The following is a 14,861-nucleotide window of genomic DNA, read 5'->3' on the forward strand; positions in this document are numbered from 1 at the left end:
CACTGAGACCACATGTAACACTTGCTTAGACCAACAAGCAGGCGGCCCGGTGACACCACTGAGACCACATGCAAGACTCGCTTAAACCAACAAGCTGGCGGGCCCCTGCACACCATTGAGACTACATGCAACACTCGCTTAGACCAGCAAGCTGGCGGCCCGCTGCACACCATTGAGACTACATGCAACACTCACTTTGACCAACAAGCTGGCGGCCCACTGAGACCACATGTAACACTCGCTTAGACCAACAAGCTGGCAGCCCTTGCACACCTTTGAGACTACATGTAACACTTGCTTAGACCAACATTCTGGGAGCCTGCTGCACACCATTGAGACCACATGCAACACTCGCTTAGACCAACAAGCTGGCGGCCCGCTGCACACCACGGAGACCACATGCAACACTCGCTTAGACCAACAAGCTGGTGGCCCGCTGCACCCCACTGAGACCACATGTAACACTTGCTTAGACCAACAAGCTGGCGGCCCCCTGCACACCATTGAGACCACATGCAACACTTGCTTAGACCAACATGCTGGCAGCCCGTCGCACACTACTGAGCCCATATGCAACACTTGCTTAGACCAACAAGCTGGCGGCCCGCTGCACACCATTGAGACCACATGCATCACTTCCTTAGACTAACATGCTGGCGGCTCGCTGCACACCATTGAGACCACATGCAACACTCGCTTAGACCAACAAGCTGGCGGCCCGCTGCACCCCACTGAGACCACATGTAACACTCGCTTAAACCAACAAGCTGGTGGCCCGCTGCACACCACTGAGACCACATGCAACACTCGCTTAGCCCAACATGCTGGCGGCCCGTCGCACACTACTGAGCCCACAGGCAGCACTCGCTTAGACCAACAAGCCGGCGGCCTGCTGCACACTATTGAGATCACATGCAACACTTTCTTAGACCAACAAGCTGGCGGCTCGCTGCACACTACTGAGACCACATGCATCACTCGCTTAGACCAACAAGCTGGCGGGCGGCTGCACACCATTGAGACTACATGCAACACTCACTTTGACCAACAAGTTGGCGGCCCACTGAGACCACATGTAACACTCGCTTAGACCAACAAGCTGGCAGCCCTTGCACACCTTTGAGACTACATGTAACACTCGCTTAGACCAACATTCTGGGAGCCTGCTGCACACCACTGAGACCGCATGCAACACTTGCTTAGACCAACAAGCTGGCGGCCCGCTGCACACCACTGAGACCACATGCAACACTTGCTTAGACCAACAAGCTGGCGGCCCCCTGCATACCATTGAGACCACATGCAACACTCGCTTAGACCAACAAGCTGGCGGCCCGTCGCACACTACTGAGCCCATATGCAACACTCGCTTAGACCAACAAGCTGGCGGCCCGCTGCACACCATTGAGACAACATGCAACACTCGCTTAGACCAACAAGCTGGCGGCCCCCTGCACACCGTTGAGACCACATGCAACACTCGCTTAGACCAACAAGCTGGCGGCCCGTCGCACACTACTGAGCCCATATGCAACACTCGCTTAGACCAACAAGCTGGCGGCCCGCTGCACACCACTGAGACCACATGCAACACTCGCTTAGCCCAACATGCTGGCGGCCCGTCGCACACTACTGAGCCCACAGGCAGCACTCGCTTAGACCAACAAGCTGGCGGCCTGCTGCACACTATTGAGACCACATGCAACACTTTCTTAGACCAACACGCTGGCGGCTCGCTGCACACTACTGAGACCACATGCATCACTCGCTTAGACCAACAAGCTGGCGGGCGGCTGCACACCATTGAGACTACATGCAACACTCACTTTGACCAACAAGCTGGCGGCCCACTGAGACCACATGTAACACTCGCTTAGACCAACAAGCTGGCAGCCCTTGCACACCTTTGAGACTACATGTAACACTCGCTTAGACCAACATTCTGGGAGCCTGCTGCACACCATTGAGACCACATGCAACACTCGCTTAGACCAACAAGCTGGCGGCCCGCTGCACACCACTGAGACCACATGCAACACTCACTTAGACCAACAAGCTGGCGGCCCGCTGCACACCACTGAGACCACATGCAACACTTGCTTAGACCAACAAGCTGGCGGCCCCCTGCACACCATTGAGACCACATGCAACACTCGCTTAGACCAACAAGCTGGCAGCCCGTCGCACACTACTGAGCCCATATGCAACACTCGCTTAGACCAACAAGCTGACGGCCCCCTGCACACCATTGAGACCACATGCAACACTCGCTTAGACCAACAAGCTGGCGGCCCGTCGCACACTACTGAGCCCATATGCAACACTCGCTTAGACCAACAAGCTGGCGGCCTGCTGCACACCATTGGGACCACATGCAACACTCGCTAAGAGCAACATGTTAGCAGCCTGCTGCACACCACTGTAAGTGTTATTCGAAGTCACTGCTTACTACTGCAGATGGGATTTTCAGCGGGCGCCACAAGCGCTAAGAGGCCAAGTGACTGGAAAAACGCTACACTATGTAGAAACACTTCGTATGGCAAACATTGCTCAGCGTAACATAGCATAACATGGCACCATATAAGGGCATAACATAAAATAGCACCCATCATAACACATCATAGTATAAAATAGCAATTTTTGACATCATAACATAGCATAAAATAGAATCCATCATAACACAACATAGCATAAGACAGCAAGGTGTGACATCATAGCGTAACACAACATAACATAACACGCAATGTCCTAGAACCTGCAGAGTGCTCCGTGGAAGGTGCCCAGCCCTGTTTGTCCACTGCTTCTAAGCGCTCATTTCCCCTTCTACTCTGTTACTTGCTTTCTCAGTGAGGCGCAGAGTGGCTCATACAGAGGCGCCATCCCTGTCACTCAGCATACATCTGAGACTCAACACAGAAAGGGAGGGACCTTTGTACTATCTACCATTCCTATGTGACTCTTAGGGTATATCCATTTGTATCTCCTCCTTGTGTGACTTGACATCTTGAACATTTGCAATTTTTTCTGTTTGTATCCTTTATGTAACGCATGTAATCCTAAATCCTTATGTTTTTCAACTGGTTCTTATGTAAAGCGCTCTGACACCTTCGGGTAAAGTTCGCGCTATATTAAATCGCATAAATAAATAAATAAATATGCTGACCTCGGGGTTAATACTAGAAAGTGAAAACTCAACGGGGTAATTTACAAATATATTTGATAGCTTTCAACCATAAAATACATTTTTTTTAAATCGTGCCTGGTAAAACAATGCGCATCTTTCCTGGAAAGAATTTCCCAAAAAGTGTTTCTTTCCTGAAGACTTCGGTTTCCGGCTTGTTGCCTATCAGGGGTCTGGCAGGCTCTGGGGGCCAGAGGGTCCTGCCTCTAACACACTCCCCCGAGAACCACCCACCAGGCTATGTATGGACAGGAAGCGTGCCAGCCAGGGTTAGCGCTGCATAAGAGCGATGCCGCTGCAGCCTGTGGCGACATTCTCCAGATGTGTCGATAGCTTTAAGGCTCCCACAAGCCCAACTCGTGTGCAAACAGAGCGCTGTTCACTCATGACGGACCCCACCCTGTGAGCCCAGCGCGCCTCCCGAGGCAGGCTCGAGGCGCAGAGCTTGGCATCCCCGCCGCTTCCGTTCCCTCACTCTGCCGACGCAGCGCCATGAAGCACCGGGTCCGGGCAAATCTCGCAGATTTCTTCTACGAATATGACACCCCTCGGATGGTGCTGGTCCGGGATAAGTTAGTGGGCATCACTTTCCGCCTGGTCCAGTTTGGCGTCCTTGTCTACATCCTGGGGTAAGTGAGTGAGTGCAGGGTCTGTGAATGACTGGGCACGCCAGCAAAGACTGGGCACGCCATGGCAGGACTGAGGAGTGGGACTCCAGACAGAAGGCAGAGTGTGGCTGAGGCTTTATTAATTATTGAACTTATAGTGCACCGTGCGATACTTTTTTAGTTTATATTCCATAGTAACCGTCTATAAAAACATAAAAAGACAGTACGTAAACCTTTATAAAATACATTTTCTTCATACAAGTACTGCAAAACATTATCGAGCTAGTTAAAAAGCGCGATAGCGTACTATGTATGTAGGTGTGTGGTAAAAGTGCTAACATCACTCATTTTGGCTCGAACCGTTGAAGACACTCCAATCATACAGAACTACACATATGTTTATGGCTAAATTTAACTATTTGATGCAAACCCATCTACAAGTATGGAGCTCTTCGAGGGAGTGTAAAGCTCACAGCAGTCGTAAATCTTACCCAAGGAGTGGGATGTGTGAAGTTCAAATACTTGGGTTGCCTTGGAAGTTTGGGAATGTTCGCAAATGTGTACGTTTGTGGGCATTCACAAACTGATCCAATGATTTCCCACCCTGTAAATGATCGGAAATTTACTCCAGCACAGGGTAGTAGTAACTTCCTGTTCACCTCCATAATTGGTAGGAGATGATTTAGAGGGCCTGCTCCAAACATATTACCCTAGGAAAAAACAGCTATTGAGAACTCTGCACAGCAGGAACAGCAGCCAATACAAAAGTCCTTTGACCTTCCAAGGAGGCCGCCTGCAAACCTGCTCGCTTCCCATGCATGGTTCTGGACTGTTGTTGAACAGCAAAACTTAGGAAATGTTTGTTCATGCGAAGGAGGAGATCTCCACCCGTACTCAGCAAAGCTATCCCTAGCCCTTGTAGCCACCTCTAGTGAGGTTAATTTAGGGGAAAAAGAACCTGAGGGCATGCTGGACCCTGATGATATTTACCACCCGTGGCATGCAAACTAGACTCCGTCTGCTAAAGTGGCCCGGTACATGGGTAACCAAGTTGTGGATTGGTACTTGTAAAAACCTTACAGATTTCATCGCATGGAAGCTCGATCCATGTCTCTTTCACTCTAATATGGCCAGATGGGTCCTTGCCAAGTAGACCTGTTCGCTTCCAGGTTAGCTGATTAGTTTCCTTAGTTGTTTGGTTGGAGACCAGATCCCCTGGCCCTGCAACAGATGCGTTCTTCCAGGATTGGAGCCAGATATGGGGCTATGCCTTTCTCCTCTTTTTGATGATCATTAGGCTGATGGCTCAAGGCCGATGTCGACAAGTCTCATTGGTCCTGGTAACTCTGGTATGGAGGTCGGACTCATTGTTTCCAGTTCTTCTTATTAAAAGACTACGGGCCTGATTTGGAGTTTGGTGGATGGGTTACCCCATCCCAAGCATGACAGATATCCTTTTCACTATATTATACGTGCATTACATTCAATAACATTTATAATAGGACAGATCGGATATCTGTCACGTTCGCGACAGACTAACCCGTCTGTGGAACTCAAATTCAGGCCCTATACTTGTGATCCAAGAACCTCTCTGGTTGAATAGCACTTTGTAGCTAAAATGTAATTCACATGCCTCTATATTCCCATGAACTGAGATCTGGGTCTAAAGGTCTATTAAAGGTTCCATAGTTTCACAGATTTACTTGGGACCAAAGTTCTCTTGGGGTAACAGGAGTTCAAGTTTGGATTAATTGACCATTAAATCTGAAATGAAAGACCTCTTCTGTTATTTAGGATAAAAATAAAATTGATTTGTGGAACATTGTGTATTGGAAGGACACAGAGGCCAGTGAGCAAATAAATGTGAGTAGATAACATGATACATTTTTAGCAGTTGTGCTTAAATGGTGTGCGCAGGAATATAAAGAATGTCCAGAAATTTGCTCTGCGAATATCTAAAATTTCTTTACTATTTAAATGGTTCACAAAAAGACAGCAAATTTCAGCCAACGCGTTTCAGTCTCATGGAGAACTTCATCAGGGCTTCTCAGGGGAATACCCTTGTTGAAGGAGAGATCAAGTAAGTTCTAATTGATTGTGAAGACAAAATTCTTGTGCCAAGTAGACCGGGAATAACTAAGGCAATGGCGAAACCTGAGATACTGCAGAATTCCAATGATAATATTTTTTTTTTAATTAATTTATTTATTGGCATATCCATGGGCATACAGAACGCAGAGACAATATTAAGCAGTTACTAGGCAAAAACAAAGACCTCCAAACTTGAAACAGTTCATATCAGACAGTACATCAGAACATCTTTGTCGCAGTCCAAACTGTAGACGCAGGTCGCAAATACACACAAATTATGTATTCAATTGAGATCTTGTTATTCCATAACGTTCGTCTGTCGCCCACTCTGTTGCTAACATCGGGTTCGTGCCTCAAGTCTCATCTCTATTGTACCCGTGTATGGATTGGCTTAGAGAAGTAACAATATTGGTCATAGGTCCCATCAACAAACTCAGGATGTGTCTGTTTATGTGTTTTCTACCCCTATAGACGTGGCTGTATCTCCGCCCGTTGCCACATCTCCTTCTCGTCTTGAATTCAGATACAGGGACCAGTAATTCTTAGGCCTGTTATGAGGAGGCATCAGTTCGCTATATAATTCTGTTTGTGTGCAGCAGAAGAGCATTTCCCTAGCCCACTGCTCCAGAGTAGGCACGGGGCCCCGCATCCAGCAAAGAGCGACACATCTCCTACCTAAGAGGAAGGACATGTCAACCAGCCGTCGAAGGTTCTTATGGACCGGTTTGGAGTAACCTAGTAGTGCGAGGAGCGGGTCAGGGGACAACTCAAGGGACGTAACCCGATTCACCTCCGCATACACCTTATTCCAGAATTGGGCAATTCCCGGACAGGACCACGCCACATGCAAAAAGCCCGCAATTTGTGCCCGGCACCGCTCGCAACTCGGGTCCTCACGCAATCCGTACCTATGAAGTCGTTCAGGGATGTAATACACCCTATTAAGAAATTTAAAGTGGATCAGCCTATGTCTCCCATTCAGTGATATACGTTTACTGCTTGAGCAGCAGTATAACCCTTTTTCGTCCGTCATTTCCACGTCCAGGTCCCTCTGCCATTCCAGCCACGGCTTGGAGTAGTCAGTCTGGCTCTCAGAGAGCGCTATACCGTATATCCTGGACACAAGTTTAACCGGAGACTTGGCCTGGATTACATGGGACAAGTTATCACCAAGGAGGTCTCGGAGGGCATGTCTCACCCTATGAAACTGAAATCGTGACAGTGTCGTAATTGGTTCCTCCGTCAGCGCAGGTTCGTACAGTGCCACCATCGAAGAGGTACCCCATAGTGTGTAGTCCCAGCGAGTTTAGTGCCGCGATCACCCCCTTCTCCGTGCAGGGTGTTAGCCAGTGACACCAGTGTATAGGGGCAGAGGGAGCGTATAGTAAGCTGCCAGCCTGTACGTCCAGCAAATGATGCCATGCATGTGTGACCGAGTTCAATTAATCCATGAGTCCCGTTCTGCGATCTCGGGGATAGAACAGTAAAGTCGGGAGGGAAACCGGATCAGCTACTATTGTTTCAATACGGATATGTGGGGCTTCCACCGGGCCATGCATCCAACCAAACGCGTGAGCACACTGCGCCGCTCTGTAATAGAGCTCCATATCGGGGGCTCCCAGCCCTCCCGCCGAATACAGGCGGATTAAAACTTTCCAAGCCACCCTGGGCTGTTTACCAGCCCAAGCTAGTCGCGTCAACAGAGATGTCAGTTGCTTGAAAAAGGTTTTGAACAGGACCATAGGAATATTAATAAATAAAAAGAGGAACCGTGGTAGAATAATCATTTTCATTAGAGAGACTCTCCCTAACAAGGATAAGGGTAAGGCTATCCATCTCTCAATATCATCTTCTAATTTGGAGATCGCAACTCCATAGTTCTCTCTCAGCACCACTTCTGAGTCTGTATGTAGCTGAATCCCTAGGTATCACACCCCGTCAGTGGTCCACTGCAGTGGATACTCTGGTTCCACCCAAGTTGTGGCCGGTGTGAGCGGGAACATTAATGGTTTATTCCAGTTGAGATGAATACCCAACAGAGAGCTAAACAGTACCACCTCTCGCAGAACTGGAGAAAGGTGTGCCTCAGGGTCTCTGACATACAAAAGGGTGTCGTCCACATATGTGGAGATGATAATATTATAGTTTGAGAATCGCACTCCTCTGTGTCCATGGTATTCGCGTAGGGCGCAGGCTAGCGGTTCTGCAGCCAAAGCATATAAAATTGGCGAGAGGGGGCATCCCTGCCGAGTGCCCCTGCATATTGATATGGGGTCCGTGACCATCGAGCCGATGCGTATGCGAGCACTGGGTGAGGAGTACAGCGTCGCCAGTAGTTGGAGGAAGAGAGTCCCCACCCCCATACGGGCAAGAACGAGGTGTAGAAAAGGCCACTCAACAGAGTAGAAGGTCTTCTCTATGTCCAGGAATACAGCTATCGCAGGGACCTTCGCCCGTGTATGCTGCATGGCAGCGAACACCGTTCTGAGGTTATAAGTAAGGTTATGGGTAGGCACGAAACTAGCCTGTTCCAGAGTGACTAGCGTGGTAACCATAGGGCTAATACGGTTTGCTATGAGTTTTGCCAACATTTTTGCATCCACATTCAGCAAAGACAGCGGCCTGTATGATACACAGTCCCCTGGCGGTTTCCCTGGTTTAAGAATGGCCACTATAATCGCCTACCGCATGGTGGGCGGCATTTCCCCCGAGTCACAGATCTCTTCAAAAAGTGTAAGTAATTGTGGAATCAACAGGTCAGGAAAAGCCTTATAGAAGGCAACTGTTAACCCATCACTTCCCAGGGCGCCGCCGGCCTTCACACCTGACAAAGCCCAGACCACTTCTTCCCGTTCAATCGGTCTAGCCAAGAACCCCGGTGCAAATCTGTTAGCCAAGGTAGCTCTATGTGGATCAAATAGTCCAAGATTCGTTCCTCTGGTGCAGGGCCCCTTGAGGCGTACAGAGTGGCATAATACTCTCGAAACCTCTCTCCTACCTGCTCCTCGGTTAGGGTCGAATCTGTCATGACATCCCTCATGTCTGGTATCACCGTTCTGTCCCGACGCTTGCGGGCAAGCTGCGCCAGCACCGTTCCCGGATGCTCCCCCTCTCCATACGTTCTAGCTGTGGCGTATTTCCCCAGGTGTTTAAGTTCGGCATCCCCCACCTCATTGTACTCGTCCAGTGTCTGTGTAAGCTCCTGCGTCAGCAGCTCGCTCCTGTCTTTCACTCTTCGGGTTTCCAACTCCCCAAGCTTTGTCTCCAACCTCTTCAATCGGTCACATATCGATTTGAGTACCCCTGCATGTTTAGAGATAGTGAATCCTCGAATGTATGCCTTAAAAGCTTTCCAAACAGTCAAATAGGAATCAACGGAGCCCACGTTCGTATCAAAGTACGATTCTATGGCAGATGCTAGTTCCTCCCGAAACGCGCCATCCAATAGGGTATAGGGAGGGAAAAGCCACATAAACGGAGGTATGTGCTTTTTAGGCGCTTCGATAGTTAGTAAAATCGGCGAATGGTCCGAATAAGTGCGGGGCAATACCTTACATGCACGGACATGGTGAACCAGGGAAGAAGATGCCAGCCAATAATCTATTCTCGTGTGAATGTCATGCAGGGTGGAGTAATGTGTGTAGCCTCCCAGTGTGGGGTGTCCCTGTCTCCACACGTCGCAGAGGTCCAATATTACCATGGAGGATTCCAGGACTCTGGACGAGGCTTAAGGGTGTCTGTCCTGTCCATCCGACCTATCAATCTCTGGGCACCTGGTCAAATTAAAATCACCTCCCCAGAGTAGGGATCCCTGGGCATGCAGTGTGTCCTTATTTGCCAAAGTCGTGTAGAAGGCAGGGTGATCAAAGTTAGGGCCATACACGTTAAACATACATAGCTCCAGACCCTTACCACTACATTTAGAGATAGTGAAACGTCCCTTCCTGTCTGTCTCCATTGGCGTCAGTGATAGGGAAGCTTTCGGGTTCACCAACGTCAGTACCCCCCTGGCATGCGAAGTGAGTCCAGCAGTGTGTACATTACCCAGGAGAACTCTAGTGCGTAGGATCGGGCTGTCCGGGCGAAGGTGCGTCTCCTGTAATAAGGCCACATCCACCTGGTGTCTATTGAGGTAATGAAGGACCTTCCTGGCTTTACGTTGGTCGTTAAGGCCCCTTACGTTCCAAGTTAGCAGAACCAGAGAATTGGGGGACTGCTTGGGTGCAATGTTTGTGTGGTCAGCCGTTTGCATCTGGGTCATAGTGTGTTATCAGAAAGATAGGTGCCTGGTGTATGCCATGCCTCGACAGTGCCTCGATGTCTGACGAACATGTAATAACAATCAAATAAACAGGTTCCCCACTGTGACAACTAGTCACTTTCATCTGCCCACCCGCCCCCCCTCAACTACCTGCTCCAGTCCCTCCACGCCTGACCAACCCCAACTAGGCCGCGAAAAACAACCCATCCTCAACAACCGACCCCAACCAACCACATACATCGCTGCCCGTTTACAAGTGTGATACACATGAGGGTGAAGGTAGCTCGCAGTCAACAAAAAGTCTATACCGGACTGTAAAAAGCCATCTCCCTGATCCGCCTGTATATCAGCATGGTGCATCATGGTATTTATTATGTCATCATACCTCGTGGGACACCCCCATCACATCTCACTCAGTAACAGTGTGGAACCTCACCTCCCACCTCTGGGTCTTCCCCGCCACAGTACCCAGGGCTTGTAGTCATCATGCAGAACAGTATTAACTATTGCAGGGGATAACAGTGCCCAGCCTCATAACAACCATCATGTCCACTGGGACCTCTAGGATAGATCGCACTACCAGCTGCTTCTGGCCACCCCAACCCAGGTCGAGGCCCCAGAGTGACCCTTGAATTTCAATTGGACACTTTCGAATTCCCCATAGTCCAGGCCCCTAAGACCTCACCTGTGACTCTATACCATCCAGTACCTCCAATCTAACAGTCCCATCGCAAAAGACCGTAGGCAAGCAGCAGTTCAGTCTTGTTCATCCAGTGCGTCGACATATCCTCGACATACCCCCAAATCGTTTATCCCTTCGCCATTCCTTAAAGGCCTTCTGTAGTGCCTTGGGGTCAGTGAAGATCATCGAGCACCCTTGCCGATTAACCCGCAGCTTCGCCGGATATAACATTGCGTAGTCCACTCCCAAGTCTCGCAGTTGTCGCTTCATTGGAAAAAATTGATTCTCCCTGGCCAAACGGAGTGCGGTATCACGATCTCTGTAATTTAATATCTTAGCAATTATTGGCCTGGGGGGCGCGCCTGGCTTAGGCCTCGGGCCCAGCGACTGGTGAGCTCTCTCCACGACGAACATCCCAGAGAAGGAATTGTCGCCCAACAGCGATTTCAATAAGCGCTCGGTGAACAGTACCATATTGCCCGTTTGGGTAGTCTCCGGAAGGCCGGTAATATGGAGGTTGCATCTTCTAGAGCACGCCTCCAAATCCTCTGTCTTATCCTGGAGTATCTGAAGAACCTTTCCCAATTGCTTGTGTTCTGTGTCCAGGGTAGTATGAGCCTCCTCTACTTCCGTCAGCCTCCGCTCGGACATATCAATCCGTTCCGCCTGTTTATCTATTTGCTCCGCCATGCGATCCATGAGATATGTAAGGGTATCAATCTTAGTACCCAAGGAAGCGATGCCCCCTTGCAAGCTCTTCTCCATTGCCACCAGAAGGCCGCTAATATCTTGTGAGGAAGTCTCCTCCTGCTGATCCTGACCACAGGCGCCCTCTTTGACAGGAGAGTCCGCAGCCTTCGACCTAGTTGGGCCAAAGGAGAGTTTTGACTGGTTTCTGTCAACTCGCCCCATAGTAGCAGAACCTCGAGACCACCGGGTCAGGCTGCTGTAGGAAGGCTGCACAAAGAAGTCTAAACCGGCCTGGCGTGCTCCGCGTCACCTAGTGACCTCCTTCGGATGGGCACCTCTCCAAGCCAGGACTCGCCGCCGGGCCCCCAGGAAGCAGAACAACGGTCTCAGTGCACCTCTGTCAGTACAAAGAACCAGCACAGCTTCAGGGCCCTTTGCAGATCAAAAGGCAATAATAATTTAAAAAAAGGGGGGGGGGGCACTCTCCACAGATCCACTGTTCCTGCTAAAATAATCGCCGCCAACAGCCGCCCAAAGCAGCCGACTCACAATTGGCGTGCTCGCAAATGCAGGGCCCCCCAGGCCTTACCACAATTCCAATATCCTCGGGGGCTTTCCAAATTATTTCGTCCTAGTTTCGAGTAGTTTTATACAATCTCTGGTGGATTTTAAAACAGGCGAAATTGCTATCAGCGACCACTATACATTAAGCTTCTCTTTAGAAGTCAGGAAGGCTAAGAACGATCGTAGTGGAGTGGTAAATAACCTCTATTCCCACAGGCTAAAATTAGCAAAGAGTAACTGGTATGCCCTTAAGTGGAGTAAAATTGAGCCTGCCCCCTTTCTACAGAACATAATCATCAAGAGAGCAGCAGATTTTAATATTTGCCTTACAGAATCAACCAAACCTGAAGCTGTGATGTTGGCCTTCAGTCACATCTCCAAGGAGATTAATCATTCCCTGGAGAGGACAGAGAGCAGGAGACAAAATGATAAAAAATAATGGATGGTTTAATTTAGAATGCTCGAAAGCACATGGAGCCCTAAAAATAGCACTCAAGAGAATACCCAAAAATGCGATAGACATCCATACCGCAAGAAGTGCATACAATATGGCGGTTAGGAAACGGAAAAAAGCATTAAAACAGGAGGCCTGGGAGGCCCTATATATAGCGAGTACCCAGAAAGATAATATTAGCTTCTGAAAGGCAGTTAATGCCCCCTTCTTCCGGGAGAAGAAGGTCAATAGTATCGATTTAGTGATAGAGGAAGCAACCTGGGTTAATCACTTTACCAGCCTATACGAAAGGGACCCTCAACCAGGGGGAGCAGTTGCCGGTAGGGCAGGAGACGTAGAATGCACTACATCAGGAGTATTTCCACTGGACTTAAATTTTGAACTCTCAGAGATTGAAGTGGCACAAGCTGAGAGCGCAGGAGGAAAAGCCCCAGTGCCGGACGGGGTTCCGGTCGACATTTATAAATCAAACGTTAAGTTATGGGCCCCTCTCCTGACCAACGTGTTAAATTGCTCAAATAATATAGGCTTTATAACTACCTGGCAGGAAGCATAGTGATCCCCATTTTTAAAAAGGGTGATCACCAAGACCCTAAGGGCTAGATGTAGGTAATTCTTATTTACAGACTCTTAAATACCGAATTTTACCGAAACGGTATTTAAGAGTCTGTAAATGGGAAGGGGGCAGATTTAGGTAATTCGAATTTAGGAATACCGAATCTGTAAGATTCAGTATTTACCGATTCAGTAAATATCGAATCGGTATTGCCCATTGATTCCTATGGGCCTTGAAGCCCATAGGAATCAATGGGAAATACCGATTCGGTATTTATCGAATCGGTAAATACCGAATCCTGCAAGGGTGCAGGGGGTGTCACTTTGACACCCTCTAGCACCCCAAGTACAGGCTTGTGTGACATGTGGCACACATACATGCCCTAAGGGCATGTCTGTGTGTCACATGGCACAGGTGTGCATGCACAGATGTGCATGCACACCTGAATTCGGTATTTTACCACACAATAGGATTGTGTGGTAAAATACCAACTCTTAAGGGCCTGTGGCACTCTTAGGAGTGTCAGCTACATATGGATTTACCGATTCAGTAAATATACCGATTCAGTATTTTACCGAATCGGTATATTTACTGAATCGGTAAAATTACCGAATCAGTAAAATTACCGATTCGGTAGGCCCCCTACATCTGAAAAGCCTAATACCGGTCGGAAGCGGCCGAAATCGGCCGTTTCCGACCGGTATTAGGGCTCCTACATCTGGCCCTAAATTTTATAGGCCCATATCTTTACTAGATTCTTTAATGAAGGTGGCTGGAAGGGTGGTTTTAAATAGACTACAGTCGTGGGCAGTGGACACGGGTGCGCTCTCTATTTACCAGTACAGTTTCAAAGAAGGTTTGGGCACAGTAGAGCAGGGCTTAAACCTACCAATTCTGATTGGCAAATATGGGGTTGCTAAAGGGGACAAACTTTTCATGACTTTCGTCGATTTAAGCTCTGCTTTCGATTGTGTCAGTCATGAAGCACTATAGGAAACCCTCTCACACCTAGAAATTGATCCCGTCATCATAAACTTTATAAAGGAATTGTACCGTGGGGCAGGTGCAAAAGTCCGTTTTGGCATAAAGGGGGAATGTACTTCTAAATTCCCAATCAAGAAAGGCGTCCGACAGGGATGCATATTGACACAGTTTTTAATTAATTTATATATAAACAATATAGCATCCCACCTGACTGAAAATAGGCATGATTATCCACAGGTAAAAAGGAAACCAGTTCCAATCCTGCTAATGCGGATGACGCTATCATTAGGGCACGCAAGCAATTGGGTCTCTAGAGGTCACTTAACTCTTTTTCTGACTTTATGGGAGCACGGGGCTTAAAAATGAACACCAGCAAGACTTTTAGCATGTCCTGCCCAAGGAAAAGTAATATGCGTTGTAATATTTTTTTGGCGGGGTTAAAGATAGACACAACTAAAACCTTCTCTTATTTAGGCATTAATTTCGACAACAATGGGACCTGGGCCACAGCGGCAACTGCTAGGAAACTAGCTTTTTCCCGTGCTATTGGCTCCGTGCGAAATTTTGCTATAAAATTAGGAGGTAGACCGGTAAAAATCCTTATTGATATTTATAAGGCAAAATATGTGTCCACGGCAATTTATGGGGCAGGCGTTTGGGGTATCACGGATACAAGTAAAATCCAGGCGTGTGAAAACGCATTTTTATGGTACCTATGAGCAGTACCAAAGTCAACCTCCACATACGTCTGTCATAAAGAGCATAGTCTATGTGCCGGACCTCATCAAGG

The 14,861-nt window shown here is 48.5% G+C and overlaps 1 protein-coding gene across 2 annotated transcripts in view; it reads left to right on the top strand.

The window, feature by feature from the left end:
* Window positions 1-14,861, top strand: part of P2RX1 (purinergic receptor P2X 1) — a 574,124-nt gene that overhangs the window by 166,142 nt on the left and 393,121 nt on the right. The window contains exon 1 of one of the 2 annotated variants that reach the window (XM_086954810.1): window positions 3,414-3,810. The exons of the other annotated variant lie outside the window; for it this stretch is intronic. Coding sequence (XP_086810936.1) covers window positions 3,674-3,810 — 137 coding nt within the window. The 5' untranslated portion in view covers window positions 3,414-3,673. Of the gene's footprint in view, window positions 1-3,413; window positions 3,811-14,861 lie in introns of those variants that run through there. 2 annotated transcript variants of the gene reach the window in all.

The sequence above is a fragment of the Lissotriton vulgaris genome, chromosome 2_1 (assembly GCF_964263255.1).
Source record: "Lissotriton vulgaris chromosome 2_1, aLisVul1.2, whole genome shotgun sequence".
Taxonomy (NCBI): domain Eukaryota; kingdom Metazoa; phylum Chordata; class Amphibia; order Caudata; family Salamandridae; genus Lissotriton; species Lissotriton vulgaris.